Raw genomic sequence first — 15,859 nt, forward strand, 5'->3', positions numbered from 1 at the left:
CGGGCACCACTCGGGGCAGACCACCGCACCATCTTGGAATGGGGGTGCTGCAGACCAGAGGTACACTGCAACTCAGGTCGTGACCAGGGCTATGCGTTCTCACGAGACGTTTAACTCGCCAGCCCCCGTCCAGTGGGGCTATGTCACGGCCGACCTAGCCCGGAGCTGTGATCGGGTCACGCTCACTGGCCGGACCTGGAAAACTGTTAAGGATCTTGGATATCCAGTGCGTTGCCCAGTCCAGCAGTTGATTGCAGTTCTCACTGTAACAGACTTGTAGTTTTTGGCTGTGGTTCTGTCCAAAACCATTTCCAAGTCTGGCCCAACCAGTAAATCCCCTGTGAAGGGGATTCTGCATGATCTATTTTTGGAAACGATGTCCCCTCCCCATGACTTAAGCCACAAGGCCCTCTTGGCTGAATTGATTAGGGCAGTGGCCCTCGCTGATACCCTCACTGCTCCGAAGCATCCGCGAGGAAGGCTGCCACTCTGGTTAGCGTGGGAATGGTCCTTACTAATTCTTCTTTTGGGGTGTCTCCTAGCAGCTCTTGTAGCCGAGTCAGCCAGACTAAAGGTGGAAGCTGCCCCTGCTTTTCAAGCTCTTTAGCAGCGCCCTTTATCTTATCCATGTGATCACTAATGCCCCATACACACGTGCAGATTATCTGCAGACTTTTGTCTGCAGACTTACCAAAACCATATAATATGAGGTCAAACCTAAACACTTTCAATTTGTATGCAATCCGGCAGGCCCTTGCACTACATAGAAAAGGTAAGTCTGCAGACAAAAGTCTGCAGATAATCTGCACGTGTGTACGGGGCATAAGGGTCCAGGAGTTGTTAAAGGCCAAGGTCGGACTTGTTTGCGACTATGGCGAGGGAGGCATCAAACTTTGGGGCACTTTGCCTAAGATTTTGTATCCTCCTCTGCGGAGGGGTATCTGCACTTTATCACTGCTGGTGTGAAAAGCTTCTTTTCTGACTCTTCCCATTCCTTCTTGATTATGCTTTTCAGAGTCTGATGTACCAGGAATGTTTTCGGTTTTTTGGGGTGTAAGCCTTTGTACAACCTGTTGTGTAAGGAAAGCTCCCCCATTTTCTGCTCTTTGATGTCCAGCGTGTCTGCTATGGCTTTCAGCAGACTATCCGTGTTTTCTGAAGGAAAAAAAAAAAAAAAAAAAAAAAGAAGAAGAGAGGGTCCTCTGATGCGTGGTCTTCATCATCTGAATCCGAGCATTGACTGTCTTCAGATACCGATCATTTGAATCAGTTTCCTGCTCTGCTTGATCCACCTCTTCCCACTACACGAGGGAATGGATGGCCTGCTGGTCGATGGGGTACTGGTCTGGCTGTAACCTTCTGGAACTTCCAACTTTTCTATAGCCAAATACAGTGGCCCAATTGTGCTTTTTAATTCTTTTTGAAGGAGTTGAGCATGTCTTTAAGGAAACCCTGCGATTCCCTGGACAACTTTTTCTGATGCATTTTTGGTAGAATGGCTTTTTCCATTCTGGGGGAAACCACAGACCGCAAGCGGCGCATGCCTTGCTGCTGGATTTGCCTTTTTCATTCTTCTGGGGTCTTTGTAAGCACAAAGGACCCAGTGAGATAAGAGGATGCCATGCACAAACAAAGAACAGTTTGTAGTGAGGTAGAGAAAGAGGGAACTCCAGAGTGCTCTGGCTTACCTGGGAGCTGTCCTGACATGCAGGATCTGCAGGGCAGGGTGGGGAAACATCAGACATGGCCCCCGAGAGCCTCTGCTTGGAGGCTTTTTAACTGCTTCCACTACCAGCCCCGCCCCCACCCCCAGCTGACCCTGTGCAGGTTGGAGGACATAACTGCACTGCAATTGTTCTCCTGGTCTTGCTCCATCTGTTTCATTGAGGGAGTTAATCTGTGCCAGGCAGCGTGGGCTCCGGTTTCCTAGGATGATAGGGCTGTCGGCGGGAGGCTGCTTTGTGGGGTCCAGGCAGACGGCCGATGCAAGGTGCAGATGGCGGCGATTCTGTGGGGGGAATACCATCGGCATGCAATACAGCTGGGGAGATGGTTGCATGCCCCTCAGTAGGAGCAAAACCTCAGGGAGAGGCCATAGGCCCAATTTGCTGCCCCTGCTCTGCAAAACCCAAAGCCCACTGGGCTGGATGGGAAGCGGACCAGGGAGTTCCCTGCAGTTAGCAGATACTGAAGAAAAAAAATAAAAAAATGCTGCAGCTCCTGTGGGTCCAGAGGAAACACGAGGTACGCAGGTATGGCTGACAATTTTATGATGGTGGACTATTGGGTTTCCTATTTTAGGTGGGAGTCCATCTCTCAGATGCTGCACTGGAAGACGATTAGAGAAAAAAGTTCACTTGCTATAATCTATAGCAACCTCTACATTGGTACCTAGTTCTCAAAACAGGATTCCCTAATGGATGCATTGAGTTTTAGCCATTAAAATCTTGCAGCACTTAGAACAGCTCATAAGCCCCCCCGCACCCTCTTCCTTGTCAATACCTTAGTTGAACTTCCCCAGCACTCCGTTCATCCGTAGGAGCCATGTGGCAGTGCCTTGGCCTGGAAACTGCCTGCCCAGCTTTCACCACTGATTTCTGGGCATAAAGGCAAAGTGGTATGCTTGGGTGATTATGTGAAGGCGCCTGGTTTTTATGTAGGTTAACACTGTGAGATGACCTGCTGCCCCTTTAAATGTGTAGGTGACACAAATGAACTACATAAACAAAAAATCAAGTAGGCGCTGATGTTGTAAAATAATCCAACAATAATAAGATTTAAATATGAGTGCTCGTACTAGATAAGTGCTATGAATCACATAAAGGTGAAGTGCACAAATAAATCAAATTGCACGTGAAAAAGTGCTCTAGGTGATCACACTTGGGATATAAACAATGTGATAATGATATGTGGTTATTTTGGTCGCTATAGCAAAGTTTAAATACTACAAAGTAAATTTATAGTCAAAAATGCAAATGTGCAACAAAGTGATTCCAGATATACGAGTCCATGCAGGGAATCCAAGAACGTGTATTCAAATCAAAATCCACCTCGTGAGCCGTGACAAAATAATATGCTCACCAGAAATGGGCAGGTCACACAGATCTAGAACTCTCAATATCCACTCCAGATCCCTGGGGTATACTCCTCCTCCTCACAGAAAAGGGTCTCTTGGATCACTCACTCAATTAGGGGTATGAATGGGACAACAGGAAGCCGTAATAGTGTTATCCAGTTTATAAAAATTTTAAAACAAAGTAAAATTGGATGCTTACATAAAGAGTGCCCCCCTGGCACAGGAAAGGTTGCCAAAGTTGCTTTGAGAAAGCCTCAGCAATAAGGAGTATTCTCCCCTCTGATAGCCTGGTAGCGGTCGGCGTGCATTCCACTGCTTGTAGAGGAAATGAGGTCACTGGTATCAAGATGTTCGGGCGATGATTAGACCACAATGCATTTCGCGGCTTGCGTAATCAGGAAGTCTAAACATCGTCCCACCCGGCGGGTTAATATAGACCTCCCGCTTCTCTTATTGGATGGAATCATAACAACATGCACTCCAGCGGGTATATTTGTGAGAGTTTTGTTTTCTATTAAACACATACTTATCGTTTTATGCCTTTTATCCTATATTACTGATCTAGTTTTAATTTTTAATGCTCTTTTTACGGCGAAACTCTGAAATCACTTATTATTATGGGTATGCCATTATGTTCAAAGATAGGGGAAGTTGCTATGGTTCAGCTGGTTTTACAATATACCCCAACATTGAAAATCCGGTCATATTTTGATTATTATAAGCCATCTTCCTGCCTTATTGAATAATAGTAGCGTTTTTTTTTTTTTTTTTTTTTTTTTAGTATAAAGCTGTGCCTTACTACGTGGTTATACACAAATATACCCTCTGGAGTGCATATTGTTATGATTCCATCCAATCAGAAGCGGGAGGTCTATATTAACCCTCCACGTGGGACGATGTTTAGACTTCCTGATGACGCAATCCGCGAAATGCATTGTGGTCTAATCATCGCCCGGACATCCTGATACCAGTGACATAATTTCCTCTGCCACGCTACCAGGCTTTCAGAGGGGAGATTACTCCTTATTGCTGAGGCTCTCTCATAGCAACTTTGGCGACCTTTCCTTTGCCAGGGGGGCACTCTTTATGTAAGCATCCAATTTTAATTTGTTTTACAATTTTTATAATAAACTGGATTACACTATTACGGCTTCCTGTTGTCCCATTCATACCCCTAATTGAGTGATCCCAGAGACCCTTTTCTGTGAGGAGGAGGAGAGTGCATACCCCAGGGATCTGGAATGGATATTGGAACGATATAGGTCTGTGTAACCTGCCCATTTCTGGGGAGCATATTATTTTGCCACGGCTCACGAGGTGGATTATTTTGATTTGAACACACGTTCTTGGACTCCCTGCATGGACTCGTATCGGGAATCGCTTTGTTGCACATTTGCATTTTTGACTATAAATTTACTTTGTAGTATTTACACTTTGCTATATTGACCAAAATAACCACATATCATTATCACATTATTTAAATCCCAAGTGTGATCACTAGAGCACTGTTTTCACATGAAATTGGATTTGTGCACTTCACCTTTATGTGATCCATAGCACTTATCTAGCACAAGCACTCATATTTAAAGTGGTATGCTTGCCAAACCCAGAAGTACTGGTTATTTCTGAGAGCTTCAACAGAAGAATGGAGAAATGGTAGAGCATAGCGAAGTTAAGGATCATGTTTGTGTGTATTTTCTCCTAACAAGATCCTTTTAAACATAGCATCCTGAAAGTGAACTAATATAGGTTAGCCAAGATGTCAGTATTGCTAAAGTCTCACTGCCTAAAACTACAAAACGTCAACATTAGGCCCCATGCACATTGCCATAAAGGAATTATGAAGGATCTTGCCAGCTTTACTGCAGCTGAATCAAATGGACTTACAGTCCGTATAGCTGAGATGCATACGGGTAGCTTGCATGGCCCCTTCTCCCTTGACCAATTCAAGTCATTTACTAGACAGCCACTGCATGGGCACACCAGTAAACAATAGTCAGCTTCACCATACCTTACATAACTTTGCCAAGATCAGGGCCAACATGTAAACAGTGTGTAATCAGAAGCTGCCAATATGCTGTACACACCTGTAAACATTAGCACTAAAGATTACATGTGAACAGTATAAAATATGGCAAAGATTTTTTTAGTTTTGGTTTACGCAGCTATACACTGGGGACCAAAATAGATCAGAGTGCCTAGGCCCATAGGATACAAAACTGCTGGGTACAGATACATATTTAAGTACATATCTGAACAAAGCAAATTTTATAGCCATGTGCATGAGCCCCTGCAGAAAGGAATACTGTTCCATGGACATATGGAAAACGATTTTCAACCCTCCAAACACCTCCCATCAGAAGTCTAATCAGCTGCCTAGAGAACAGTAGGGTCTGAATGCTTACAGTGGCCAGGTCCTTTTGTGTGAGGCCTTTAGTCTGTCTGCCTTGCTGAATGACTTTGCCCACTTCTAGTGGCACTCTGTCGTGGTGCAGTTCCTCTGTTTCTCTGTCCAGCTTGGCTGTGTTCTTGGTTATTGTGTGCTGCTTATTCTGTCCTGCAGACCCTGGGAGACAGATATATTAGTTACAATAAGTGAATTTGTATTCTTAATTTACTTTAGAAATGTGTACACTGTTTGTGTAGACAGGCTATTTGTACTGCCGTATACTCTGTGCTCACTTTTATACAATTTGGTATAATAATCCAATCAGGTAATTTAACAGCTTAAAGCCATTAAGTTAAACACGGATTTAAAAAGGATCTATGCACTGTTAACAAAGTCCAATGCATCTATTAAGTCATTGTAGCCCCTGTTATGCCAGAACAGGTCTATTTAGTAAAGGATCAAAAGTACAGTGTTAGATTTTATTGGACAGTACATAGCTCTGGTCCACTGCACTTATTTTTTTGGGTGATGAGGATTTAGAACTTACATTTTTTGGAAGTCTCCACCTCGTCTCCTTTCCTCTGAGCTGCAATAATTGCCTGCAAGACAAGAGTCACAGAGAAAGTTTTACAACACTTCTACTGAAAAGTAAAAAGGCCGTGCCTTGCAAAAAAGTATTCTCCCCTTTGGTGATTTTCCCTGTTTTTTTGCATTACAACCTGGAAATAATGGATTTTTGGGAGCTTTGTACCATGAAATGTACACAGGATGCCTTAGACTTTGAAAGTGCAAAATATTTTTTTTTTATTGCGACAAACTGATTGTAAAGCTCTGAAAGGGAAACAAAAAATTGAACAGAGCATATCCCTCTATAGTGTATACTTGCCTTAATCCAAAGCACCAAGAATGTTTATTTGCATGACTCCCCTCTGACAGGTAATGCAAGAATCCCAGGAGACAGCCTGCACCCCCCCCCCCTTATTCCAGCACACAGAAGGGTATTGACAGCCTCAGCTGTACATGCTTCCCTATGAGACTGAGGAGAGGGGGGTCCTTTCCCTCTGCTCAGGTCACAGATTTCACTCAGCTCCCTTCTCTATGTTGTGCAGTGTGTGACCTCAGATGCCTGCCACTGACTGCTGGAGCTGAGAAATCGATTAGTGTACTTTACATGCAACTTGCTTCTAGCTTCTGAACGTAACCTTTCCATCCAAATGATACCCAAGCACTACATAGACAGTGCCTGCCTTAAGGGGGGGTGGGGAGGTACTTTTACCCCTTGACATTTTCCACAGGTTACAGGTGACAACCAAAAACGTGAATGTATTTTGTGTGATAGACCAACACAAAGTGGCACACATAGTTGTAATGTAGAAGGAAAAATGGTTTTCAATTTTTTTTTTTTTTACAAATAAATATCTGAAAAGTGTGGCGTGCATTTGTATTCAGCCCCCTTTACTCTGATACCCCCAACTAGAATCTAGTGGAACCAATTGTCTTTAGAAGTCACCTGGTTACTAAATAGAGTCCACCTGTGTGTAATTTAATCTCAGTATAAATACAGCTAATCTGTGAAGCCCTCAGGAGGTCTGTTAAAGAACCTTAATGAACAAACAGCATCATGAAGGCCAAGGAACACACCAGACAGGTCAGGGATAAAGTTAAGAAGGTTAAAGCAGGGTTAGGTTATCAAAAAACATCCCAAGCTTTGAACATCTCATGAAGCTCTGTTCAATCCATCTGAAAAGAGTATGGCACAACTGCAAACCTAACAAGACATGGCCGCCCACCTAAAGTGAAAGGCCGGGCAAGGTGAGAGACTATCAGAGAAGCAGCCAAGAGGCTCATTGCAACTCTGGAGGAGCTGCAGAGATCCAGAGCTCAGGTGAGAGAATCTGTCCACAAGACCACTATTAGTTGTCCACCCCACAAATCTGGCCTTTATGGAAGAGTGGCAAGAAGAAAGCCATTGTTGAAAGAAATCCATAAGTCCCATTTGCAGTTTGCGAGAAGCCATGTGGTGGACACAAACATGTGGAAGAAGGTGCTCTGGTCAGATGAGACCAAAACTGAACTTTATGGCCTTAAAGCAAAACGCTATGCGTGGTAGAAAACTAACACTATACATCACCCTGAACACATCCCATCCCCACCGTGAAACATGGTGGAGACATGTTGTGGAGATGCTTTTCTTCTTCAGCAGGAACAGGAAAACTGGTCAGAGTTGATGGGAAGATGGATGGAACCAAATACAATCTTAGAAGAAAACCTGTTAAGAGTCTGCAAAAGACTTGACTGGGGCGGAGGTTCACCTTCAAGCAGGACGACTCTAAACATACAGCCAGAGCTACAATGGAATCGTTTCGATCAAAGTAGATTCATGGGTTAGAATGGTCCAAAGTCCAGACCTAAATCCAAATGAGAATCTGTGGCAGGATTGGAAAATTGGTGTTCACAGACGCTCTGCATCCAATCTGACAGAGCTTGAGCTATTTTGCAAAGAATTGGCAAAAGTTTCACTCTCTAGATGTGCGAAGCTTGTAGAGACATCCCAAAAAAAAAAAAAAAAAAAAAAAAAAAAGACTTTCAGGTTGTGAAAAGGTGGTTCTACAGAGTATTTACTCAAGGGGGCTAAATACAAATGCACGCCACACTTTTCAGATTTTTTTTAAAAAAATTTGGAAAACCATATATCATTTTCCTTTCGCTTCACAATTATGCCCCAGCATGTTTTGGTCCATCATATAAAATCTCAATAAAAAACATTTACGTTATTGGTTGTAACATGACAAAATGTGTAAAATTTCAAGCGGTATGAATACTTTTTCAAGGCACCTTGTTCACACTCACTCAACACTGCTTTGAAATCGTGAGAGTTCATCTAAACTCACACGATTTCAAAGCCGCATTTCAGTCCAACTCCGGGGGAGACCTCAAAAGACTTCTGTGAAGCTTTATGCACAGATGCCGATTGAAAGCACCCCTGAAGTCGCCAAAAGTAGTGCAGGAACTACTTTTGGAAATCTGTGCGGTGCTGCAAAGTCGACATTAGGCAGCAATTTGGCCTGTCAAATTGCGCCAATGTGAACGGGGGGCTAAATGCAATAAAACACCAGCAGATGTACAGCTGTAGTGTGGATCTTCGTTTGTCACACTATACAGATCCGACCATGCCAGAGAAACCCTGATCTCTCGACTGTTCTTTTAGGAAGCATAACAGACCATACAGAGCCAATAATTTCACAGCTATTTTTTTTTCCACAAAATTATAAAAATAGGATTTGACTTACCATAAAATCCATTTCTCTGATGTTCCTGATCTTCATAACTATTGGGTTATACTGCACCATTGGGTTAGGCAGATAAAGAATCTGGCTATGCCTATGGGCAGTGCCAGGGGGTATACTCCCTCGCCCTGCTATTAGGTACCCAGTTTAGTTACAAGCAGTGTCAAAAGAATTACAACGCCACACAGAGGTGTGGGTGCTGTGTCAGTCAATGAACATCACGGCAAGTCCAAAATCCCATTTTCTCTTTCGTTCATTGAGGGACACAGCTCCTGATCTTCATAACCATTGGGACATCCCAAAGCAGTGTTAACCATAAGAGGTGGGAACAGCAGAAAAATTCCCAGGGCTAAACAGTAGCCAACCAGGCAATAGGAGCTCAAAAAAAAAAAAAAAAAAAAAAAAAAAAAAAAAAAAAAAAAAAAGCACAATACACCCTCGAAGAGGACCAGGTCCTCTCAACAGCAGCCTGCAAAATCTTGCGGCCAAGAGAAACATCCACAGATGCCAACACATCCACTTAATAAAACTTTGTGAAAGTGGGCACCGACGACATGGTGGCTGCCTTGCAAACCTGCATCACTGACGCCTGATGACGGAAAGCTCAGGAAGCACCAAGTGCCTTAACAGGGAAAGGAGAAACAGGACCCTTGATGGAACATGCCTGAATCAGTGTCTGATCCATCTGGAAATGGTCGCAGAGGAAGCTGACAACCCTTTCCAAGGCCCATTCGTGAGCACAAATAGAGAGTCTGACTTCCTGAAAGAGTCCGTAGCTGCCAGGTACACCCTAATTGCCCAGACCACAGTCAAGGCATGCAAGGCAATTTCCTTTTGGATGTTTAGGCCTGGTATACAGGGAAGGCAACAATGTCTTTTCATGCAAATGAAAATCAGAGACAACCTTTGGGAGGAACGATGGACAGGGGCGAAGAACCACCTTATCCCTGAATAACCAGGCAAGGTGAACGACAGGATAATGCAGCCAGTTCCGACACCCTGCACGCAGAGGTAATAGCCACCTTCTGAGACAGTGTAAGCAAGGGAATCTCCCGAAGATTCTCAAACGGAGGCTTCTGGAGGCCTCAAAGCATCAAATTGAGGTCCCAAGGTGGCAATGGAGACCGCACTGGAGGAACCAAAATGTAGGCGACTCTTTTGCCGCCTTGCATCACTGATGCCTGATGGTGAAAAGCCCAGGAAGCACTCGAATGGAATGCACCTTCACAGGGAAAGGAGGAACCTGACCCTTTAGCGAATAAGCCTGAACCATCATCTGTCTCATCCATCTAGATATGGTCACAGCAGACGCAGCCATTCCTTTACAAGATCCTTTGTTAAGGACAAATAAAGCATCTGATTTTCTGAACAACTCAGTAGCCGCCAGGTAAACTTGCTCGCACCACATCCAAAAGAATATAATGCAATTTCCTTGGGTTTAGGACAAAATGAAGGCAGCAAAATGTCTTCATTCCGATGAAAATCAGAAATCACCTTAGGAAGAAATGACTGATTAGGTCGGAGTACCACTTTATCTCTGTGGACCAACAGATAAAAAAAAAAAAAAAAGTTTTTAAAGTTTGTCATAACATTTTGTAAACAGGTCATTTTTCTCCTTCATTGATGTGTGCTGATGAGGCAGCACTGATGGGCCCTGATAGGCGGCACCGAAGGGGAACTGGTAGGCTGCACTCATGGGCACTAATAGGCAACACTTATGATGGGGCATTGATAGGTGGCGCTGGTGCGCACTGGCAGGTGGCACTAGTGGGCACAATTTGCCCTCTCCTTTTCGGGACCGATATCCCTCTGACAGCAGCCGGTGAGCGTTTTTTTTTTTCTCCTCACACTGTCAGTGTGAGGAAAAAAAAAAAAACAGCCGATTGCCGGCTGCTGTTTTCTTCACATGATCAGCTGTCATTGGCTAGCTGATCACATGCTAAGGGGACGGGATCGCCCCCTTACTCCGATATGTAACCAGGCGAGTCTCACGGACTCGCTAATCCGAGAGCAAGCCGGGAACGCTCCACAGGGAGCACGCAGGCTACTCGTGCATGGGAGGATAACAATGTATGCCCTCCCTGTCAGTTTTTTGTTGCCGAGATTTCCTGATTGCCCTGGTGACTGCGGCCAAGAAACAAAAAGGGGGGGGGGGGGCGGACAATTTTACTGTTCTCACCAGAACAGGGAAAACTGTAAATAGGGATCAACTGTTCAAATAGCAACTAAGAGGGAATTTCGCCTCACTTTGGAGAGTTTTCCAGTCACTTCCTGTTTTGGCATCAGAAAAGAAAAGAAAAAAAAAAAAAAAAAAAAAAAGACAAAACCTGGGATTATAACCCATTTTATTTATTAAAGGTCTCTAAATTGCAGCCCTTAACTTGATTTTAAATTTCCTTTGGGGCACTACTCCTGCTGCTGACACCAGTGATGGGCCACTACCCCTAATTGGGCATTATTCCTCCATTGATGCCAATGATGGGCTCCCACTGATACCAACCTGGCTCTATTCTCTTCTGACAGGAGTGAGGAGTACTATGCCACCCCCCACTGACTAAAGGCTTTAATTCCTACTGTTCACCAATTCTGGGACTTTTTTCCTGGAACCACCATTTTATTGTAAGCGTAAGTCACATAAGTAAAAACAGACACTTATAGGAACAGAGTGGTTAAAGAACCCAAATTAAAGAAAGAGAACATTTCACCCACGCAGGGGTTTGTATACCATAGCTGGTCTTAGATCAAAATTTTAAAGAATATATGTATTTAAACATAAATCACAGACCTAAATGATGTGGAGGTAGAGTGTTTAAACTCAGAACTTCACACATTTTTCCTGTACCGTTCAATAAAGAACTGCATTAAAGAGGAAGTAAACCCTCCTCTGTAAACTTGTACCTATAGGTAAGCCTTATCATAGGCCCACCTATAGGTACTGTAAATATCTCCTAAACATGTACCGTTTAGGAGATATTTACCTTACATGCAGCCAGTGACGTCACTGGCGCATGCGCTCTGAAGGAACGGCCGCTCGTGCCGTTCCTTCAGAGCCCCGTGCCGTGACCGTCGGCTCCCGCGCGCGGGAGTGACGTCACTGCGGCTCCGGCCAATCAGATGGCCGGATGCCGCGATCCCGGAAGACGGGCGACTGGACATGTGGCCCGTTATACAGGTAAGCGGACGGCACGGCGGGGGCTCGTTCTAAGGTAAGTATTTCATAATGAGCTAGTATGCAATGCATACTAGCTCATTATGCGTTTCTCTTGCAGGTTGCAAAAAGAAAAAAAAATTTTGGGGGGTTTACAACCTCTTTAATGGTGAGCTTATTAATTAATGCCAAGAGTCAAGTTCAAAAGTGAATAATGGGGTATCATACAGAAACAGGTTTTGCAGCGTAAAATTGGAAATTGCAAAGTGTAAGATGGGTAGTAATGGACATGGAAGAAGAGAAGAGATGAAAGGAAGCCGGGGGGCCATATTGAGAGGAATTTATCTTTCAAGACAACCATTCATTTCTCATTAACAAAAAAGGTGCCCTAACGTCTCGTCTAAACTTCCTCAAAATTGGGAATTGTCAATATTCATGTGCATGCTACAGTTTGTTTCATAGCAATAAAAATGTATGAAATCAAACTGAGAACGCAGAGGGATATCTTTTATTGGACTTCAGGAGGAAGGCTTCCCAGAGGTTGATTTGCATTATTGAATGCATCAGTGCATAGGGGTTTTTTTTTTTTTTTTAACTCACACTAAGCCTGCAGCATGTTTTTCACTCCCATTAGACACACAATCTGGTCCCCAAGGTCTGGCCCTTTGTTTATAAAGTTTTATGCCAGACCATACACTGGGCCTGTGTTCAAATAAACTCTCCTGCGCTCAACAGATGTGGCGACGGTGGGTCTCTAAGGTTCCGGGTATAAGCACAGATTTTGCTGCCCTCCTGGGGTCAGGGGAAACCTGATGGGAACATTGTATAAAAGAACAAAAAGAAGGCGCATTGACCTTGCGCATTACCCAAACAGAGTTTATTAAAAAGGAATGAGAAGCGATATACTCACTCACAAACTTTAAAATTTTTAAAGACTATCAATACGCAATGGACCCAAAGCAACCAGGTCTGGAGCTGTCAGCTTTATGCCTGATAACTGAGTGATCACCTGTCGGGCACCGATTTCTCCACTCTGCCTTTCATTGGAGTGCCAAATGCAGCTGGTTTTGGCTCTTTGCGTGGACCCGATTCGAAGCCAGCCGAGTGAAACCTGACAATATAGTCAGGATCCTTTCAGGGCCTGGAGTGACTGTGACGTCAGTTGATTACCTGCTTTAAGCCGATTCTGGGTCACAGGAGAGAAAAAGTGATCCACAACAGAACTATGGCAAATACAGCTTTGGCCATACTTCTCTATCAGAGCTCCTCTAAAATACAGGTGTGAAGTAATAGGAGGGTTGTATACACCCCCCCCCCCCATGATGATGGGAAACTGGTGACATCGCCACTACCATCGCCGGGTGATGCTGGGAAGCGGTGACACACCACCACTACCATCACCGGGTGATGCTGGGAAGCGGGTGACACACCACCACTACCATCGCCGGGTGATGCTGGGAAGCGGGTGACACACCACCACTACCATCACCGGGTGATGCTGGGAAGCGGGTGACACACCACCACTACCATCACCGGGTGATGCTGGGAAGCGGGTGACACACCACCACTACCATCACCGGGTGATGCTGGGAAGCGGGTGACACACCACCACTACCATCGCCGGGTGATGCTGGGAAGCGGTGACACACCACCACTACCATCGCCTGGTGATGCTGGGAAGCGGGTGACACACCACCACTACCATCGCCGGGTGATACTGGGAAGCGGTGACACCACCACTACCATCGCCGGGTGATGCTGGGAAGCGTGTGACACACCACCACTACCATCGCCTGGTGATGCTGGGAAGCGGGTGACACACCACCACTACCATCGCCGGGTGATGCTGGGAAGCGGGTGACACACCACCACTACCATCGCCTGGTGGATGCTGGGAAGCGGTGACACCACCACTAGCCATCACCGGGTGATGCTGGGAAGCGGTAACACCACCACTACCCATCACCGGGTGATGCTGGGAAGCGGGTGACACCACCACTACCATCACCGGGTGATGCTGGGAAGCGGGTGACACACCACCACTACCATCGCCGGGTGATGCTGGGAAGCGGGTGACACCACCACTACCATCGCCGGGTGATGCTGGGAAGCGGTGACACACCACCACTACCATCACCGGGTGATGCTGGGAAGCGGTGACACACCACCACTACCATCACCGGGTGATGCTGGGAAGCGGGTGACACACCACCACTACCATCGCCGGGTGATGCTGGGAAGTGGTGACACCACCACTACCAATCCCTGGTGGATGCTGGGAAGCGGTGACACCACCACTACCAATCCCTGGTGGATGCTGGGAAGCGGTGACACCACCACTACCAATCCCTGGTGGATGCTGGGAAGCGGTGACACCACCACTACCCATCACCGGGTGATGCTGGGAAGCGGTGACACCACCACTACACATCACCGGGTGATGCTGGGAAGCGGGTGACACCACCACTACCATCGCCGGGTGATGCTGGGAAGCGGGTGACACACCACCACTACCATCACCGGGTGATGCTGGGAAGCGGTGACACACCACCACTACCATCACCGGGTGATGCTGGGAAGCGGTGACACACCACCACTACCATCACCGGGTGATGCTGGGAAGCGGTGACACACCACCACTACCATCACCGGGTGATGCTGGGAAGCGGGTGACACACCACCACTACCATCGCCGGGTGATGCTGGGAAGTGGTGACACCACCACTACCAATCCCTGGTGGATGCTGGGAAGCGGTGACACCACCACTACCAATCCCTGGTGGATGCTGGGAAGCGGTGACACCACCACTACCAATCCCTGGTGGATGCTGGGAAGCGGTGACACCACCACTACCCATCACCGGGTGATGCTGGGAAGCGGTGACACCACCACTACACATCACCGGGTGATGCTGGGAAGCGGGTGACACCACCACTACCATCACCGGGTGATGCTGGGAAGCGGTGACACACCACCACTACCACCACCGGGTGATGCTGGGAAGCGGTGACACCACCACTACCATCACCGGGTGATGCTGGGAAGCGGTGACACACCACCACTACCATCACCGGGTGATGCTGGGAAGCGGTGACACAGCTTACCAGCATCAACCACACAATATTAGTGGTGGTCAGTCACTAGTCTTTCCACTCTGCCTCTCATTGGAGTGCCAGGTGCAGCTGGTTTTCAGCTCTCAGCGTGGAGCTGAGTCAGAGCCAGCCGTCTATAAGGTAGCCGGGTGGATCCTGACAATATAGTAGGGATCCTTCCTGTACACAGCCACTACCATCACCGGGTGATGCTGGGAAGTGGTGACACTGCCCCTATCGTTAGATGATGCTGGGAAGCGGTGACACCGACACCAACATTGTGTGGTGATGCTAGGAAGCTGTGACACCGATGCTAATAGCAGGCAGAGCCCTGGCTGATTGATAGGTGGAGAATGTGTGTGGCCATGGGTGAAGGAAGTGAAGAGAAGCCTCTATGGACATTGTCAGAGAAGATGGCAGCCCCCACAAAGGCAGCATGGCTACAGCAGAGCTGTGAGGCCCCGGATGATGGGTCAATGATATCTATAAAATAATATAAATAGGACAGGTCCTCTTAATGCTGCTGACCCAACTCCCAGCATGCCTTGCCAGGCTCTCCAATCCGCCCTCTCCGTCTTCTCAGCAGCTGTTAGGCCCTCAGAAAGAGAACACAGCTCTCCTGCGAGGGGAGAACACAACAATGGAGGCCTCAGAGAGGCCCGGGCCTCGCCTGACAGTAATTACCTGCTTTGACTTGGCCTGCGCAGCAGTCGGGCCCTTCTTCCTCAGGACGGTGACGGTATCCCAGTCGCTCTCAGCCATGATTGCTCTTCTCCGCTTCTCCAGACGCTTCACTGAGGAGCAGACGTGCTGAGCCAACGCTAACTCTCCTCCTCCCCGCCCGCTAAGCGCTTTCATTGGTCCAC

General features: G+C 46.5%; 1 protein-coding gene across 1 annotated transcript in view; it reads right to left on the bottom strand.

The window, feature by feature from the left end:
• Window positions 1-15,850, bottom strand: part of EDF1 (endothelial differentiation related factor 1) — a 42,852-nt gene extending 27,002 nt beyond the window's left edge. The window contains exons 1-3 of the mRNA XM_082264565.1: window positions 15,678-15,850; window positions 6,013-6,064; window positions 5,482-5,642 (exon numbers count right to left, since the gene is read on the bottom strand). Of these exons, the coding sequence (XP_082120691.1) occupies window positions 5,482-5,642; window positions 6,013-6,064; window positions 15,678-15,755 (291 nt within the window). The 5' untranslated portion in view covers window positions 15,756-15,850. The remainder of the gene's footprint in view (window positions 1-5,481; window positions 5,643-6,012; window positions 6,065-15,677) is intronic.
• Between the last annotated feature and the right edge of the window lie 9 nt (window positions 15,851-15,859).

The sequence above is a fragment of the Pelophylax lessonae genome (assembly GCF_965119305.1).
Source record: "Pelophylax lessonae genome assembly, chromosome: 7".
NCBI lineage: Eukaryota > Metazoa > Chordata > Amphibia > Anura > Ranidae > Pelophylax > Pelophylax lessonae.